The sequence below is a fragment of the Belonocnema kinseyi genome, chromosome 2, assembly GCF_010883055.1.
Source record: "Belonocnema kinseyi isolate 2016_QV_RU_SX_M_011 chromosome 2, B_treatae_v1, whole genome shotgun sequence".
NCBI classification, from domain to species: Eukaryota; Metazoa; Arthropoda; class Insecta; order Hymenoptera; family Cynipidae; genus Belonocnema; species Belonocnema kinseyi.
Window position 1 is genome coordinate 85,747,104 of NC_046658.1, and position 19,156 is coordinate 85,766,259.

The 19,156-nt window shown below is 29.3% G+C and overlaps 5 protein-coding genes across 9 annotated transcripts; all 5 read right to left on the reverse strand.

The window, feature by feature from the left end:
* Positions 1 to 767: 767 nt before the first annotated feature.
* Positions 768 to 1,985, reverse strand: LOC117167736 (zinc finger protein 778-like). Its single transcript, XM_033352887.1, has 2 exons — positions 1,825 to 1,985; positions 768 to 1,748 (listed from the first exon to the last, which is right to left on the reverse strand). The coding sequence occupies exon 2, from the start codon at positions 1,741 to 1,743 to the stop codon at positions 961 to 963; it is 783 nt and encodes a 260-aa protein (XP_033208778.1). The 5' UTR covers positions 1,744 to 1,748; positions 1,825 to 1,985; the 3' UTR covers positions 768 to 960.
* Positions 1,986 to 2,644: 659 nt separating this feature from the next.
* Positions 2,645 to 3,386, reverse strand: LOC117182842 (zinc finger protein 43-like). Its single transcript, XM_033375953.1, has 2 exons — positions 3,248 to 3,386; positions 2,645 to 3,165 (listed from the first exon to the last, which is right to left on the reverse strand). The coding sequence occupies exons 1-2, from the start codon at positions 3,384 to 3,386 to the stop codon at positions 2,645 to 2,647; spliced, it is 660 nt and encodes a 219-aa protein (XP_033231844.1).
* A 1,367-nt stretch (positions 3,387 to 4,753) lies between these two features.
* LOC117167410 (zinc finger protein 90-like) lies at positions 4,754 to 8,847 on the reverse strand. Of its 3 annotated transcripts, XR_004466392.1 has the most exons (4): positions 8,669 to 8,847; positions 8,253 to 8,586; positions 5,436 to 5,654; positions 4,754 to 5,353 (listed from the first exon to the last, which is right to left on the reverse strand). XR_004466392.1 is itself a non-coding variant. In XM_033352311.1 (3 exons), exons 1-3 carry the CDS (start codon positions 8,817 to 8,819, stop codon positions 4,911 to 4,913), a joined length of 813 nt encoding a protein of 270 aa, XP_033208202.1. In that variant the 5' UTR covers positions 8,820 to 8,847; the 3' UTR covers positions 4,754 to 4,910. The 3 variants fall into 3 exon arrangements, 2 of the variants coding, with proteins under 2 accessions (XP_033208202.1, XP_033208203.1); XM_033352311.1 differs by lacking the exon at positions 8,253 to 8,586; XM_033352312.1 differs by lacking the exons at positions 4,754 to 5,353; positions 5,436 to 5,654 and having other exon boundaries at positions 7,690 to 8,586.
* A 519-nt stretch (positions 8,848 to 9,366) lies between these two features.
* On the reverse strand, positions 9,367 to 12,077 carry LOC117182843 (putative zinc finger protein 66). The gene is made up of 3 exons (XM_033375954.1): positions 12,074 to 12,077; positions 10,110 to 10,250; positions 9,367 to 10,035 (listed from the first exon to the last, which is right to left on the reverse strand). Exons 1-3 carry the CDS (start codon positions 12,075 to 12,077, stop codon positions 9,515 to 9,517), a joined length of 666 nt encoding a protein of 221 aa, XP_033231845.1. The 3' UTR covers positions 9,367 to 9,514.
* A 57-nt stretch (positions 12,078 to 12,134) lies between these two features.
* On the reverse strand, positions 12,135 to 17,243 carry LOC117167500 (zinc finger protein 85-like). 3 transcript variants are annotated; one of them, XM_033352492.1, is made up of 4 exons: positions 17,081 to 17,243; positions 13,474 to 13,641; positions 13,064 to 13,394; positions 12,135 to 12,302 (listed from the first exon to the last, which is right to left on the reverse strand). In XM_033352492.1, exons 1-4 carry the CDS (start codon positions 17,139 to 17,141, stop codon positions 12,287 to 12,289), a joined length of 576 nt encoding a protein of 191 aa, XP_033208383.1. In that variant the 5' UTR covers positions 17,142 to 17,243; the 3' UTR covers positions 12,135 to 12,286. The 3 variants fall into 3 exon arrangements, with proteins under 3 accessions (XP_033208383.1, XP_033208381.1, XP_033208382.1); XM_033352490.1 differs by lacking the exon at positions 12,135 to 12,302 and having other exon boundaries at positions 12,705 to 13,394; XM_033352491.1 differs by lacking the exons at positions 12,135 to 12,302; positions 13,064 to 13,394; positions 13,474 to 13,641 and adding an exon at positions 15,772 to 17,001.
* Between the last annotated feature and the right edge of the window lie 1,913 nt (positions 17,244 to 19,156).

Genomic DNA, 19,156 nt, shown 5'->3' on the forward strand with positions numbered 1-19,156 from the left:
TTCTCATTCTCTCGTACTTTTTTCGAATAAATTGCTTGCAGTGTTGACAACTTTTTCCAATGAATGCATTAAAACATTGAGGACAACCTAAGCATATACCAAATAGTGGAGCCTTTAAGCCATTCTTAACTATTTTCTATCAAATTTATATCGTTTTATATATTCGCAAAGTGACATTTTTTTCAATTTAAACAGGACTGGCAGAAGGAAAGGAGCGCGAAGTTAATTTTAAATTAATTTGCAAATAAAAAAGGTGTTTAAAAAGAACTGTTTTTTCATTTCAAACAAAAAAATAATTATTTCACTAATAAAACAATAATTACATTATTCTATAGAAAATATTACAGTATTATGAGTAAAAGAATGGCATCGATATATCATTTTAAAAGCTGTTGTTTAAAGTAAAAATTTTAATTCGCACTTTGTAATTTTATATTTTCTGCTTAAATTTTGTATTTTGTAGCTTATTCTAAATGACAAAGTATAGGTCAAATTCACAAAATTCCATTTTGTGTATATTTAATATTAAGTTATAGTAAAGTATCTAAAACTAGAGAAAATGTATATTTTATTAACACAGAATAGAATACATTATTTTATGATTTAGTAGTAACACTTGCTGGTAAGTTTTAATGAAACAGTCATTTAATCTATATCCTCACATACCTTCTTCCCAAATAACAACATGTATAATAGTAGATTTGATATATAGTAATACAATAATTAATTATCTCAATTTATTAATTTATTATTACAATTAATTAATATTGTAACATTTAATATATATTTTCGATATATAACAAATTCTGTAGTTAAATATATTTCAATTCAATATCGAGGAAGAATACATTTTATTTTTCGGAATCTTCGTAAAGATTAATATTAATTCTTATAGAAACAAGAGTTTTTCCAAAAATTACTAGATATTTTTTTAACTTTAATGATTAGTTTACGTTATTATTAATTCATGTGGCGTATACCAATGTGTTTTGACAAACTACTTTTCAAATTTGTTTCATATTCGCAAAAATCGCAAGAGAAATGTGGTGTAACTGATGCATGTTCTAAACGTATATGCCGGGTTAAAGCACTTAACCAAGTGTAACTTCGCGGACAATCGGTGCAATAATGCCTCTGTTTGGATGTTTGTAAGTGAAGTGCAGTAATGTGTTTTGACAAGTTTCCTTTCTGATTCGATTTATATCCGCAAAAATCGCATATAAATTGTGGTTTGACTTTTGCGTGACTTAAACGTCTGTGTCGAGTTAAACCTCCCAAGGAAGTGTAACTTCGAGAACATTTGTTGCAAGAATGCATTTTCTGCCTTGTTTTCGACATTGGTGTGTGGTGTGATGTAATGTGTTTTGCCAAAGAACTTTTCGTATTCGATGTATATTCACAAAAATTACAAATAAATTGCGTTTGAAATATTGTCTGTTCAAAACTTGGATAAGTCTTTAAATCACTGAGCGTGTAACTTCGAAAATATTTGTCGCAATAGTTCCTGGTTTGCGGCATCTGTATGTGACGTGAAGTAACGTGTCTTAAAAAGTTACCTTTTACATTAGTTTTATATATGCAATAATCGCAAATGAATTCCGGTTTGAGTACTGCGAGCTCTGAACATTTATGATTACTTAAACCACTCAGCGTAGCATAACTACGAGAACATTTGTCGCAATTAAGCCTCGATTGTAATGTGCTTGGGTTTGTTTTATGATGCTTCTGATTTGTAGCAGACATTTGATCTGAAAATTTTAAAAAGTGTAATATAAGATTACTTTCTTATAGATTTGTTTAGGATATTTTATTTGCAATAGTCACCTTGTATGATTTCTGTCTTGATTTCCAAAGTGTCATCAATGTCGTATTCAATAAAAGTCTTAGTACCACATTTTTTATCGGAAGCAATGTCAGGAGTTGTGGAAGATAAGGGCCAAACATAAACTTTTTCTGTGAATTTCTTTGACTCTCTATGAATCTCTAGACCTAGAAAATGATAATGTGAAAGATACAATTAGTTATTTTCGATGATTTCCATCCTAGTTTAAAAGATGTTATCTTCCATACATTAATGTTTTATATCCAGAAACTCCTCGTTTTATCGAAAACGTTTTAGGATGATTTTCTTGACATGGAAAAATAAAATTGGTAATTTTTATGTTGAAAATCCATAAAATTTTTTGGTTAAACTTGGAATTTTTTAGGTTATACAAATTTACAAAGTTTAAATCAAATACACGGTAATACAGTTAGTGTACAACATAATTAAGATGATGGTTAATCACAAAAGCATCATGCAATTAACATTAAATTAATTTTAAATTAAAATAACGTATCTAAATCTCAGAAAAAATGGTATTTTATTAAATCAGAATAGAATACATTGGTTTCTGATTTAGTAGTAGTAGATGCTAGTAACTGGGCATGGAACTATTGATCTATATTCTCGCATACCTAATTTTTTCTAATTAACAAAACGTATGTTAACAAATTCTATAATAAAAAGTAATTGAAGTGAACATCGAAAGTAAGCAAAATTAATTTTCAGGAACATTCAAAAGTAAAATTGAGTATTATACAAAGAAGAGTTTTTCCAAACAATATAATAAATTTCCTAACATGTAGTGTTTCCTGAACGTTATTATTCGTTCATATGACGCGAAGTAATGTGCACATACAAGCTACTTTTCACATTTGTTTCATTTCCGCAGAAATTGCAAATAAATTGTCGCTGGACTTTTGCATGGTCCAAAAGTTTATGACGTTGTAAAGAATCTAACCGTGTGTACCTTCGAAAACATTTGTCACACATGTGCCTCAATACGGACTTCTTTGTGTTTGTTTTCTGATGCATGCGGGCAACATGTGTATCCATTGAAACTTTTTGTTTATAACTTTTGTTGCAGAATTTGCAGCTAAACTGTCGAATTACCTCGATTTCAAATTTTTGATGACGATAAAAGTTACTTTTATGGCTATAGCTTCTAGCACACTTTTCGCATTTGTATTTCTTATCCGGGTCTTGCTTTGATATATGAATGATCCGCTCCTTATGGGTCGGAGACTTATCGTTAATAGAAAAATGATCAGTTTCTTTTGTATCTACGGTACAGACTTTCAACTCATATTTTTTATTTAGTTTTTCACCAGTAGTCTTTTGATCTGAAAATTTAACAAAATGTAGATTCGAATTTTTTATTTCGTAGTTTTATTTAGGATATTATTATGACATATCTGGCCACACCTTCGATAATTTTTTCCTTGATTTTCGAAGTTTCACTATCAACATATTCAATTTCGATAAATTCTTCTTTAATTTCCAACGTTTCGCCACTGGTAGATTCAATTTCGCAAGTAAAATTCTTTTTATTATTTTGAAACATTAGATTGTGATGTTCCCTTTGGCGTTTCCAAACATGGCTTCATATTATATGCTGTTTTTCACAATCACTTTTTGTTTGTTCTGTAAAAAAATCACAAAAATGTGAATCAGAATTTTTGAATGATTTATCATTAACCCTATATTATTCCTAGTTTCAGTTTAGATATTTTGATTATTATCACTTAAAAATGTTCTCTCTGTTATAAATTAATATTGCTAGAACTATCTGAAAGCAAGTGAAATTTAGCTGCGAAGCGAGATTTTTGAATAGGCTTTCTCTTTTAGTTGACCAATTACCACACAAAATGTAAAAGTACACTTATGTATAAAATATACCATATCTTCAAAGCAAAAGAAAACTAAACAAGAGAACTTTTTATATATAAGGTATATATCCCACTAATTCTAGTTGTCTCATTAATCGTAAAGCTTGTATATAATATAAATGAATGATTATAAAGTATATTAAATGTAACATTTCGTGATCAAACTTCTTTATTTTTAGCATTTTATGTTATTCAATGGAATTTAAACTAATTTAAATCAGATTAAAAACAAGAAAATTAGTGTCATGATTACTGGCTTGTTTACCTTAATGAAGTTGAAATTTTGTAGTTTCAAACTCTAAATAATTTAACTGCGTCTTTTTCATAAAGTTGTAGAAAGAGATCAATATTTCAGGTCCAGAAACTTCTCTTTTTCTCGTAGTCGCTTCAGGAAACTTTGTTTGCAATGGGGAAATAAAATTTGACATTTTTATGTTGGAATTTCATACAATTTTCTTCTTAAGTCAGGCAATTTTTTATGTCATACAAAATCACAAAATTTAAATGAAATCCATAGAAATCTATTGTGTTCACATTTAGGACAGGGTTCTTTCTATAATTTTATTTCTAGGTGTACGCCTGTACTTTCTCTCTCTATCTATCTCGCTCGCTCTCATTCTCCCATGTTTCGTCTTCACAATGTCGCTGAGCCTATGACAGGATTAATATTGCCAAAGGCTCAGTGCGAGTGTGAAGCCGAAGATGAAGAGAAAGAGAGCTAGCGAGAAGGAGTATAGTGTATAGCATGTATGTCGTAATTCGCACACGTGCTAACTGTTTCCAATACAATAACTTATTTATTTTGAACCTACTCCCAAATCGTCTAATTATATGATATATTATATATATATTATATTATATTATATTATATTATATGAAGTTATCACTTCCGCGCGTGTCGCATGACGGCTCACGTGTTTTTTATTACAGCATTAAGAAGATGGTTAATAAAAAAAACAAGCAGTAAAAATTAAATTAATATTAAGTTAAAATAAAGTATCTAAATCTCAGAAAAGTGTGTATTTTATTAGATCAGGATATAATACATTGGCTCTATAATAAAAAGCAATTTAAGTCAACATCGAGAGAGTACATTTAATTTTTCGGAACCTTAAAAGATAAAATTGAGTATTATAAAAAGAATAGTTTTTTCGTTCAATAATATAAATTTCCCTAAGTTTAATGTTTCGTGAACTTTATTATTCTTTCATATGGAGCGAAGTAATGTGTATATACAAATTATTTTTCACGTTCGTTTTATATCCGCAGAAATTGCAAATAAATTGTCGCTTGACTTCTGCGTGATTCACACGTATATGACGATACAAAGAATCTAACCGAGTGTAACTTCGAGTACATTTGTTGCATTTAAATCGTTTGTCAAAGAAGTTGCAGCGAAACTGTCGAATGACATCGCATTGAAGTTTTTGATGACGATACAAGTTTCTTTTATGGCTATAGCCTTTAGCACAATTTTCGCATGTGTATTTTTTTTTCGGGTCCTGCTTTGATATATAAATTTTCTCCTTCATATGGGTCGGAGATTTATTGTCAACGGAAAAATGATCACTTTCTTTTATATCTACGGCACAGTAATTCGAGTCATATTTTTTAATTATTTTTTGACTTGTAGTCTCTTCGTCTGAAAATTTAACAAAATGTATATTAAAATGTTCTATCTGATAGTTTTATTCAAGATATTTTGATTAAAAATCTGGCCATACCATTGCTAATTTCTTCCTTGACTTTAAAAGCTTCATTGTCAATGTATTCAATTTCGGTGAATTCTTCCTTAATTTCCATTGTTTCGTCACTGCTATATTCAACTTTGCAAGTAAAGTTCTTTTCATTATTTTCAGACAGTAGATTTTGATGATGCCTCCGACGTTTCAAACGCTGCCCTGATGTTATATGCTGTTTTTCACAATCACTCGCTGTTTTTTCTGTAACAAAATTGCAAAAATGCGAATTAGAATTTTTGAATCAATTATCATTAACCTATAACTAAACCTTATGCAGACCTTATGGATTATGTTATTTCATAGTTTTAGTTTCGATACTTTGATTATTATCACTTAGAAATGTTTTCCTCGTTATAATTAATTAATATTGGAATTTTTTAAGAAGTATCTGAAAGCAAGTGAAATTTTGCTTCGAAAGGGATCTTTTAATCGGTTCTCTCTTTTAGTTAACCAACTATCACACAAAATATGGAGGGACAATACTTGTGTACAAAATAAACAATACCTTCAATGTAGAAAAAAATTAAACAAGAGAATTTTTTAAAAGAAGGTAAATGTGCCAGTAATCCTAGAATACCAATGATTGTGACGCTTGGACATAATTTGCATAAATTATTTAAAAATATGTTGAATGTAACATTTCATGATAAAACTTATTTATTTTGAGCATTTTATAGTATTCAATGGAATACTGTATACAACGGTATACAATGGAATGGACAGTAAATTAAATTTTTCGGATCCATAAAAAATAGAACTGATTATTATACATCGAATAGTTTTTTCGCCCAATACTATAAATTTCCTTAAGTTTAATGTTTCGTGAACTTTTTTATTTTTTCATATGGAGCGAAATAATGTGTTTATACAAATTACTTTTCACATTCGTTTTATATCCGCAGAAATTGCAAATTAGTTGTCGCTTGACTTCTGCGTGATCCAAACGTAGATGTCGATACAAAGAATCTAACCGAGTGTAACTTTTAATACATTTGTTGCATTTAAATCGCTTGTCGCAGAACTTGCAGCTGAACTCTCGAACAACCTCGCATTCATATTTTTGATGACGATACAAGTTTCTTTTATGGCTATAGCCTCTAGAACACTTTTCGCATTTGTATTTTTTTCTCGGGTCTTGCTTTGATATATGATTTTTCTGCTTCTTATGGGTCGGAGATTTATTGTTAACAGAAAAAGTATCACTCTCTTTGATATCTACGGTACATAACTTCGTCTTATATTTTTTATTTCGTTTTTGATTTGTAGTCTCTTCGTCTGAAAATTTAACAAATCTAGCCATACCTTTGCCAGTTTCTTCCTTGATTTCAAAAATTTCATTTTCAATATATTCAATTTCGATAAATTCTTGCTTAATTTCCAAGGTTTCGTCACTCCTATATTCAATTTCGCAAGTAAAATTCTTTTTAATATTTTCAAATAGTATATTGTGGTGATCCTTCTCGCGTTTCTCTGTCTTTTTTTAGAAAAAAATCACAAGAATGTGAATTATAATTTTTGAGCAATTGTTTATTATCCTATAACTAAACCTTGCCGATTATGTTATTTCATAGTTTTAGTTTAGGCATTTTGATTATTATAACTTTAGAATTTCCTCTCCATTACAATTTAATAATGCTGGAATGTTTTAAAGAAATATATGAAAGCAAGTGAAACTTTGCGTCGAAGCGGGATATTTAAATAGATTTTTTCTTTTAGTTAACCAATTATTGCACAAAATATAGGGGGACACTTGTGTACAAAAGTACAGTCTCTTCAAAGTAGAAATCATTAAAAAAGAAAATTTTAATATGTAAGGTAAATATCCCAGTACTTCTAGTGCTCCCAATAATCGTGAAGCTTGGACATATTTAAAATGAATTATTAAAAAATATGCTAAATGTAATATTTTAGGATTCTTTATACAGAAGTTGAGGCTTATTAAAAAATCGAACAGGACTTTTCGAGTATCTCATTGTTTTATGTCCAGAAACTTCTTCTGTTTTCGTAATTTTCTTCGGTAAACTTTCTTTCCATGAATAAACAAAACTTTTTATATACATTTTCCTGTTTTATTTTATTTAAATATAACATACGATTAAATTTTTTGTAATTTTATGTTACATGTACGCATGTACCTCTTACCTAATTATCCATCTTCCCATAAATATTAAAGTAAAAGAAAGTATTTAGGTCTCAGAAAAATTATTATTTTATTAACTCAGAATAAAATACACTGCTTGATGTATAATTTTAGTCGAAAATGTGATCAGTTTTTGTTATAAACAATAAATTCGCGCTCGGTTTTCGTTCTTCCTCCACATTTGTGCTTTCAAAATTAAAGTTCAAAGCATCGAGACCTGCTCTTTCGGCTTTAAAGAATACGTTCTGATTACGTATCTATGGCCTCGCACTCGGTCTAAGATTTCTTATTTAGATATTGCAAAACAAAGTACAAATTTTATAAATTCTTCATTTAAGAAAAGCAATTGATGTCGATATAGATGGGGAGACAATTTACTTTCTTCGAACTAATGAAAGTAAAATTGAGTATTATTTAGTAATTTTCAAAAAAAGTAATTTAAGATATACAAGTTGTACAAAAAGAGTAATAATTATCACTTTAGGTGTTGTGAAATAATATGTTTAGACAAGTTACTTTTTTCTTTCATTTTGCAGCCACAAATATGACAAGTAAAATTTTGTTTGATTTCTGCGTGGTCTAAACGTTTATGTCGATTTAAAGTTTTTGACGAAGCATAACTTCGAAAGCATTTGTCACATTTATGCATTAATACTGACTTCTTGGAGTTTATTTTCTGATGAACCTGAACTATATGTTCACTCATATGACTTTTGCGTCTAAATTGTTTGCCGCAGAATTTACATATGAACTGTGGATTCACGTCGCATTCATATCTTAGATGGCGATTCAAATGACTTTTCCATTTGTAGCTACGGGCACATTTTTCACATTTGAACTTCTTTTCCGGTATCTGTTCTAATTCTTGAAATGTTTGCTCCTTGTATATCGACAGTTTGTTCTTAACAGTCAAATTACCCGTATCTTTTATATACACGGAACACCATTTTGACTTATATTTCTGATTAGGATTTTGACAAGTAGTGTCTTGATCTGAAAATTGAACAAAATGTTTTTTGCAATTTTTCAATTCACAGTTTTATTTCAGATACTTTTATTACAAATTTGGTCATACCTTCGATAAATTCTTTCTTGATTTCAAAAGGTTCAACATTGCTACATTCAATTTCGCCAGTAAAAGCTGTTTCTTTATTTTTAAAAAGTATATTGCGTTGTTGCCTCTGGTTTCTTGGAAGGTATGTTTCATATTTCTCTGTTGAACGCATTCTTGATTTTTCCCAATCACTCTTTGATTTTTCTGAAAGCAAATCATAGAAATATAAATTAGAATTTTTACTTTAAAAAAATATATATCATTATCCTGTAAAATTTGAACAAATTATTGGAATACTTTTGTTTAAGCATTAAAAATAAGTTTTTCTTTCCATATAAAATAATCTTCTAAACTAATCCTCTCATTCCAATATTTCTTTCTCTACTATGTATAAATAGCAGCATTTTTTGTGTTCATATAGACACTTCCTAACTAAACACTTAGAAAACTGAACTGAAAAATCGCTCAGCTAAGATCTCTTGAAAATGGCGAAATCTTGTTTTTAAACCAAAAGCAAATTGTAAATGGGATGAAAATTAAGGGAGTCAATTGTTTTGAACAACTTTTATTTAACCGTACTTACCGTACATTGTCGGATCACTGTCGATAAGCCAGTATTTATAATTATCTAAAAAATATGTTTCATATAATATATTTGTACAGAAGTACCTTATTTCTTTTATTAAAGAAGGTAGGAGCTAAAAAAGTTGGTAGAACATTAAAAAGAAAATGGTAAATAATCTGTGAAACGACCTAATGCGTATTTTTTCTAAACAAACCAAATGTACAATAACAAAATTCTACATTTAAGAAAACAAAATCATTTTGATATCGATGGACAGTAAATCATCCAAAAAGGAGTAGAAATTATTGCATGAGATGTGAAGTAATATGTTTGGACAATTTACGCTTTTCCATCATTTTGTGACCACAAATATCGCAGGTAAATTGTGGTTCGACTGTTGCATGTTTCAAAAGTTTATGTCGAGTTAAATCATACGACCAATTGTAACTTCGAGAACACTCGTCGCAATTATGCCTACTTTTCGATGACTCGTTTGGTTTCAGATGTGTGTAACGCACGTGGCGAGTCATGTGACTTTTCTGTTTAAACCGTTTGCCACAGAATTTACAACTAAACTGTGGCATGACGTCGCATTCGTATTTTTTATGACGGCCCAAAGTTTCTTTCCTTTTATAGCTTCGCGCACACTTCTCGCATTTGTACTTTTTTTCCGGTTCCTCTTCTGATCTCTGAATTTCCTGCTGCTTATGAATCGGCAGTTTGTTGTTAATAGCCAAATTATCAGTTTTATTGGTGCCAAAGGTACAGCAGTTTGACTCATATTTTTTATGAACTTGTTGACCTGCTGTGCCATGATCTGAAACTTCAACAAAATATATTTTGCAACTTTTATTCTACAGTTTGATTAGGATATTTTGATTTCAAATGAAAACATACCATCGATAACTTCTTCCTTAATTTCCAAAGTTGCGTCATTGCTATATTCAATTTCACAAGTGAAGTTCTTTTCAAAATGATATGTTTTATATTTCCCTGTTGATAATTTTCTTGACAATTTCCAATCACTCTTTTCAAATCCTAAAAATATAAGTTAGAGTTTTTTATTAGCTGAACAATTAATTATTATGCTATAACTTTACCTTGAACATATAGACGATTAAGGTTAACAAATTTAATATTTAACTATATAAAAACCTTATAGCTGTGACAGGGTAGTTTCTGTGGATCTTAAAGATACACAATGCAGAGCGTTCTCATCTCGTTTTTATTAATATTTGTCAACAAAATATTAGTAATCATAATTTTTCTACAAAAGCTCACATATGACAAGAAATTACATCGAACAAGAGTGACTATAAGCTTTATCAAGCAGCCAAAAGATGCCTGGCGTTTTTCCCTGTACGATTTTAACATCTTGTTTGTTACAGTATAACATAAAAATATATTTAAGGCTAATATCTCAAAAAATAGAACGTCCATTTTGTCTCCGTTTAACATTGAAATTATAATCCCGTCATCTAAACTTACGGTAACACAATTGTAGATAATACACTTAATTTTTTCTTCTATCTTCACTTAAATGTTTATATAGACTCATATTTCGGATATTATATTTTATTTACAAAAGAATTCTGTCTCAGATCTTGCACCACATTTCATATACATTTGAAAAGAAAAAATTGTTTACAATGCATAAATATTTATTTATTAACTCTGGAATAAAAACATACAATTTTTCTGTAATAATGGCATAAAATTTTCTTAAAATAAATAATATTTCTTCTCATACGTTTTCTGTTGCTGTATGCCGCGAAGGCTATTTTAAAGCACTTACGCAGGAGAAGGTTACCTCTCGGAAATGTTACTCACTAAATTATAATTTCAAATGAGAGGATAGTTAGAATGTCTAAATGAGAACCTAAATCGAGAAGGTATACGAAACCATAGAAATACAAGAGCTTGCAAGAGAAAATGCATGGACGCAATAAGCCAGTATTCGAAATTACTGGAAAATTTGCATCCTATTACTATATATAAGTATAGTAGTGATATACACACACACATACACACACATATGTATATGTATATATATATATATAAATTAATAAATAATAATAAATAATGACGTGAAATTGAGTATTATGTATTGATTTTCATAAAAAGTAATTTAAGGAAAACAAATTATGCAAAAAACAGTAATGATTATAATTTAAGATGTACTGCAGTAATATGTTGGGATAAGTTACCCTTTTCATTCTTTTTGCACCCACAAATATCGCAAGTAAATTGTGGTTTGACTGCTGTATGTACCAAACTTTTATGTCGATTTAAAGAATATAATCGAGAGAAACTTCGCCCACAGTTGTCGCATTTATAAATTGATACCGAATCATTTGACTTTTTTTCTTGATGCACGTAACCTACGTGTTGCTTCACGTGAGCTCTTTTTTTAAATCTTTTATCGCAGAATTTACATTTGAACTGTGGCATGACGCCACACTCAAATTTTTGATGAGAAGTCAAATGCCCTTTCCATTTATAGCTTCGCGCGCACTTTTCACACGTATATTTCTTTCCCGGTTCAGATTTCTGATTTTTTTGCTTCTTATGGGTCCGCTGTCTTTTCATAGCATCAAAAACATCAGCTTCTTTTATATCCACAGTAAGCCATTTTGAGTCATATGTTGTATTTTTCATTTGACTTGTAGACGTCTCTTGATCTGAAAATTGAACACAATGTATTTTGACAATTTTATTTTCTCATTCTAATGAAAAGATTGATCCATAGAAATTGACTTAAATTTTCTCTATAATCTGAAATCAAAACAAATCTAAAATTTTTTTTTAAATGAGTGGTCACAACAGTTTTGTAATATTTGCAAGCCAGTTTCTGTATGTACGCATTACATTGTGAAATAAGTCGAGTTTTATTAAACATTATAAATCTAGTCATACCTTCAAAAATTTCTTCCTTGATTTCCAAAGTTTCTTCAGGGTTATATTCAATTTTGTAATAGAATTTCTCATGAATATTTTCAAACTGTGAATTATTTTGTTCCCTTTGGCGGTTGAAAAGATATTCCCCTGCTGATCTTATTCTGTTTTCTTTACAATCACTCTTTAATTTCTCTGAAAAAGAATAAAATTGTGAATTTATATTCTTTCATTTAAATGTTTCACATACATGCATGTAGGGTATTCTACTTCATTTACAAAAGTATCATGAAATTTATTTTTTGCACGTTTGTAAATAAAAGACTATCTACAATGCATAAATGTTAATTTATTAACTCCACAACCTGTAATAATTTTTTTCACTAACAATACGAATATTTCTTGACTTAAATAAAGATATAATGAAGAATTGTATTAAACAAAAACAAAATTATATTGATAACCACGGAGATGAAATTTACTTTTATGGAAACGTAAAAAAATTTAATTGAGTATTTGGTAGTAATTTTTACAAAAAGTAATTTGAGGTATACAAGTTATGATAGGAAGAGTGATAATTATTACTTTAGATATTGTGAAGTAATATGTCTGGACAATCTGTAAAAAAAAACAATTAAAGTCGATATTAGAGGAGAGTAAATTTAATTTTTTGCAATCTTTAAAACGTCAAATCGAGTATTATAAAAATAAACTTTTTTTAGCCGATATTAGATATTTCCTGAAGTTTAGTGTTTCTTGTACGTTATTATTATTATTTCATATGGCGCGAAGTAATGTGTTTTGACAAGCAACTTTTCACACTCATTTTGAGGCCACAATAGTCGCACATAAACTTTGGTTCAATTGCTGAATGTTTTAAACGTTTATGTCGAGTTACATCCTGAAACCAAGCGTAACTTCGAAAACATATGTCGCATTTAAATTTAAATACCGACGCTTTTGGAAAAAGTTTCTGATGCACTCGAACTATATGGATATTCATGTGACTTTTCCGTTTAAACCGTTTGTCGCAGAATTCACATCTGAACTGTGGCATAACGTCGCACTCGAACTTTTTATGACGATTCAACATTTTTTTCTGCACATAGCTTCGCGCACATTTTTCGTATTTGTACTTCTTTTCCGATTTTGATTCTTGAATTTTTTTTGTCTTTTCGATTCGCCGTTTTTTCTTAACAGAAAAAATATGAGCTTCCGCTATATCGGTAGTAAACAATTTTGACTCATATATTATATCACTTTTCTGGTCTAGGACTGTCTCTTCATCTGCAAATTTAACAAAATGTGATTTTCAGTTTTTTCTTTGATAGTTTTATTGAAAATACTTCCATTACAATGGTCATACCTGGGATAATTTCTTCTTTGATTTCCAAATTATCATCCATATCGTATTCAATTAAAGTCTTGACACTAGAATTATTACAATACAAAATGCGAGTAGATGTACAAGAGAATGGCCCAGCATTCAGTCTTTCTTTTGATTTCTTTGACTCACTCTCGGAATTATCTTGATCTAGACAATAATGAGGTGAAAGTTACAATTAGGAGTGGTAAGTTTCGATTATTCTAATCCAGGATGATATTTCTGTAATTTTATTGCTAGATTTACCCCTGCACCACTTCTACAATTAAAGAGGTAGAGAATCATAAAAAGAATCATGCAGTAATGATTAAATTAATATTAAGATACATGGGAGTATCTCCCGGAGTAATAAAAACTGCAAAAACGCAGATGAAATTCAAATCGGTTTTTAAAACTGGAATTGAATGTGTAAAAAAATTGTCTCCAATATATAAATGCAAATAAGGTAAATAACTTAGACATATAACTAGTAGTACATGTATTAAGCCATTATTGATCACAGTTTACAAAACTTATTTTATATTGTGTCACAAGTTAGAATATAGAAGTATTATTTTCTCATTTTCTGAAATAAGAAACATTGTATTGATAATTGAGTAGCAAAATCTGCTAGTACTTCAAGGAATCTGTATTATCATAAGAGAATAACAGAAATTCGTAACGTATTTTCAGACGAGATATAGCTATGAATTAAAAAATTTTAATTTATAGCAAAATGTAAAAAAATTAAACAATATGAAGTGAATTTCACAAAAAGCAATTTAAAGTATACAATTAATGCAAAAAGAGTAATAATCATTACTTGCGATAATTTGAAGAAATATGTTTGCACAAGCAAGCCTCTTCTTTCATTCTTGGGGCCACAAATATCATAAGTAAACTGTGGTTTAACTGCCGCATGTTCTAAATGTTTATGCTGATTTAATATAGTTGTCCAACAATAACTTTGAGAACATTGGTCACAATTAAGCCTCGTTTGTCATGTCTGAAAGTTATTTTTATGGTGTTTGAGAAATAGGTGGCAGATCAAGTTACTATTCCGTTTAAATCGTCTATCGCAGAGTTTACACTAGTGACGAGTCAAATTTTTTCTATGTCTCTAGCTTCGCTCGCACTTTTCGGATGCGTATTTCTTTTCCCTTTCTGATTCCTGAATTTTCTGATGGATCCGGATTTTTTCTGAGCATAAAAAACATCAGCTACTTTTATATGCAGGGTTTTTAAATGTCCATTCTAATAAGCAGGTAACATTATATAAAATGTAATTATTTGTTATGAAACATTTAGCTTTGCCAAATTTCATTAAATCTCCAAGTTTAACAAAATAATTTTAGTTCCAAGAAATGATTTGTGTTTCCATGAATATTTTTTTCAATATAAAATGATTTTTTTCAATCACAAGTTCTTCTTGGTTTAATAAAAAGAATTATATTAAAGAAACGGTTTCTTTCATTCCAGAAAAATATTATTCTGAGTATAATCTGTGGGCGCGGTAACTTTTGAAAGAGAAATACGGTCACAACTAATTTTTGACAATCAGTTGTGGTTTAATTAAACAAAAATATATTTTAAAAAATCAAAAATTATATTATCCGGCTGAAGTGTCAAAAATATAAAAACGTTAAAATTGTTTATCCCAAAAAATTCAAACAAACTTTCAAAACAAGATATAAACTAAAACATTAAGATGAGAAATTGTTCATGTAAAAAGACCTATAGATCTATAATTATTAATCTGATCATATCTTCAACTATTTCGTCCTTGATTTCTACAGTTTCCCCATTGCTATATTCAATTTCACAAATAAAGTCCTTATTAAAAATTTAAACACTGGATTATGGTGTTTCCTTTGGTATTTTGACATATTTCTTTTATTTTCCCTCTTGATTCTTTTTGACTTTTTAACCGTAACTCTTTAATTTCTCTGAAAAAAACCATAAAAATATATATTGGAATTTTGCAGTAGTTGAATATTTAATCACTATTCCATAACTAAACCTTACATAATCCTTATGATTTTCGTTTCCCAGATGTTTCAGTTTTTCACGCTAAAGCATCATTTTCTCTGGTAGGTCAATTTCAATGTCTCATTTATACTTTTATTTCAAATATGGTATTTAATGCACAAAACGATTCTGCAATATATTTTGTATGTATATGAAAATAAAAGAGTGTCTTCAATGTATGAATATTAATTTATTAACTCGGGAGCAAATATATATATATATATATATATATATATAATTAAAAATTTGTCATAAGGATAACCGCAGGATTTCGCCGGGAGCGGGTGCTAATCTGATAAATTGCACCTAAATTTTACACATTTTTTTTTAACGGAACTTACAATACTAAAAATCGTATACAAACATTTAGTGTAACGGAAGTAAGAAATTTTTGAATTAATATTAAAAATTTCTTGAGTTTTACACATTTCTTTTTACACGAAACTTTAAATTAAAATTTTAAAAACAATTTTTAACTTTATTTAAACAAACAGGCAGGTGAACAGACCAATCCAATTTGTTATTTAGTATAAATAGATGTCGAAGGAGGTGTCACACTCAGTATCAATTTTTCACCCACAAACCAAAAAGGATGTAAAACAAAATTTTTCAACATATGAGCTCAATGAAATGTTTTTCTATACAATCGAATGACGCCATTAGCTTTAGTAGAATCAAAAATTGATCATAAATTTCTTATTCAAAAATTGGCAGTAAATAAAAAAGAAGGTAACACGTAGTAGTATAAGAGCAGCATTTCGTGCCCGCTGCACCTATGAGCTTTTTACACAAAAATACGAAATTTTTTTTTTAATAAAAATAGAGATAATAAAAAATTCTACACGTCAGAAAAGTAATTCATGTCGCTATCGAAGAAAAACAATTGTGATTTTTTGAAACCTTTAAAAATTAATATTGAGAATTATATACTGGTTTTCACAAAAAAGTAATTTAAGATATATAAGTAATACAAAAAAGGTAATAATTATAACTTAAAATGTTTCGTAGTAATGTGTTTAGACAAGTTACTCTTTTCTTTCATATTGCGGCCACAAATATCACAAGTAAATAGTGGTTTGACTGCTGCATGTTCCAAATTTTTATGCCGAGTTAAATCCTTTAACCAAGTGTAACTTCGCCAACATTTGTCGCATTTATGCTTCAATACCAACGTCTTTGAGCTTTTGTTGTGATGCACGCGATTCTCATGGACATTCCTGACAGATTTTCGTTTAAATAGTTTAGCGCAAAATTTACAACTGAACTGTGGCATAACGTCGCATTCAAATTTTTTATGACGCCACAAACTGACTCTCCATTTATAGCTTCGCGCACACTTTTCGCATTTGTACTCATTTATCGGTTCTGATTCCTGAATTCTCCCTTTCTTATGGGAACGCAGTTTGTTTTTAACAGTGAAAACCTCATTTCTTCTTGTATCTACGCTACACAATTTTGACTCATATTTTTTGTTAAGTTTCTGCTCTGTAATAGTCTCTTGATCTGAAAATTTAACAAAATGGCACTTGCAGGTTTTTTTTTTCTAGTTTTATTGTAGATAATTTAATTGCAATAACCATACCTGAAATAATTTCTTCCTTGATTTCCAAAGTTTCATCAATTTCGTACTTAATTAAAGTCATGGCACTCAAATTACTGCAAGAAGAAATACGAGGAGTTGCACGAGAGTGTGACCCACCATCTAGTATTTCTTTTGATTTGTTTGACTCACTATTGAAATCCTGTTGTTCTAGAACATTAAAAGTTGAAAGTTAGAGTCAGTAGGTTTCCATGATTTTAATCCTTAACCTGGACTAAACCTTGATAGAATTATTAACAATAATAACCTTTAACCCATAGCAAATTATATTCCATTTGGACAGAATTTTCATTGTAAAAGATTGAAGTACGGAATAACGCATGTAATAAAGAGAGAAAGTAATAAAGAATGTAATGTAATGTAATATCTAGTAATGTAATTCATCTGAAGTAATTCAGTAATTCATGTTTAGTAATTAAAAGAATATAATAAATACCGACGGGTCCAAATAGGTTCCATCTCGGCAGAACCAAATAAAAAGGTTCCCTACTTCAGAGGGCGTTGGTGTTCCCAATACTATTTATATGGGATTCTTAACCTTCCATGTTTCGCCACCCGAGATGGCACCTTTTTATTTCGTCCTACCGAGATGGCACCCTGTCATTTGGGCACATCGATATATAAGGTTAAAATTCAAAAACTCCTTTTGTTATATATTTTTCAAAGAAGTTTGCTGCAAAAAAAAAAATTATAAGATGCATGTTACAATTTAATATTATTTGAATATTTCACAGGTTCAAGTTTCAGTAATTTTTAAAGATATACCCCTGCATCACTTAGGTGATGAAGAAGATTGACAATCACAAAAATATCATACAATAAATATTTAATAATTCATCAAAGTTCAAAGATAGCGTCTAACTTTCAACAAATTTATTATTTTATTAAATCAGAACAGATACATCTGTCAATGTATAACAAAGGTACATCAAATTTTTCAAGTTTTATTTCAAGCTGTACATAGAAAAACGCTGGTGTTAAATTTGTTGCAGCTCAAATTTCATTGGGCTCCCAATGATCATTTGGGAGAGTTTTCAAGTCTCATATGTATTCCTCTGAACGTAGGTGCCCATGCGGGTATCTAGGGGAAAGTATCATTTGGAGACTGAATTTTGGCTCATGCAGAGTTGTGGAGTTCTGCACCGCGCTGTCAGCCACCTGAATACCTGTCAAAGCAACTATTCGCTTTGCGATATTAGCCTAAATAATTGTTAATAAGGAAACCAATTGAAACAATATTTTCCTAATTTTCAAATTTCTTTCATTTAATAGGGCGTACCAATCACTTAGAATAAAATTATAACTTCCTAATGCCGGGATGTATAGAGAAAGTCATGACCGTCTACATATACAATAAGGTATTTTCACTCCAATCACTAGCTCACTTCACTTCGTTGAATACTGAGGGGATAACAATTGACCAAATGCATGGGAATCGGTTAATTTTTGCTCTATTTTTCTAATATCTTCGTAGAAAGTAATTTTTCTGTATAAGTGCAATTGAAAAATAGTTTTTCTTTTTTAGGGACTATTTAATGCAATAATAAAATCATAATAATTTTCATTCATGCGTGCGTTAGGGCTGAGCGCTGGTTGTCTACCCTTTGAAGCGCGATTCAAAATTACATTGAAAAACAATTCTTGTGATTTAAATAAATAATTATTAAAATATACACAATAATCTATACAAATTGTGTAACTTTTGATTTCAGGCAAGAAAAATATAACACATATATTATATAAATAACAGTTTATATTCATTGAATTCCAAAGACCAACTTATATTTTACAAAACAGTTAATTCGAAAAGAAATTTCTTGGAAAAGTGATTGAAAATAATTAATTATAAGTTTTTAATCGAAAAAATTCTCAGCTGAAATTATTTTTAGACAATTTCAAATATTATCATTATTAAATTCTACAATTAACATCTATATATCAAGCTGCAGAAACATCATATGGTATTTCAACAAATGTATCTATTACAAAATGTTTTGTGAACTATAAGTCAGTTTTTGGAGTTCAATGAAAATAGACTATTATTTATAAAATATGTGT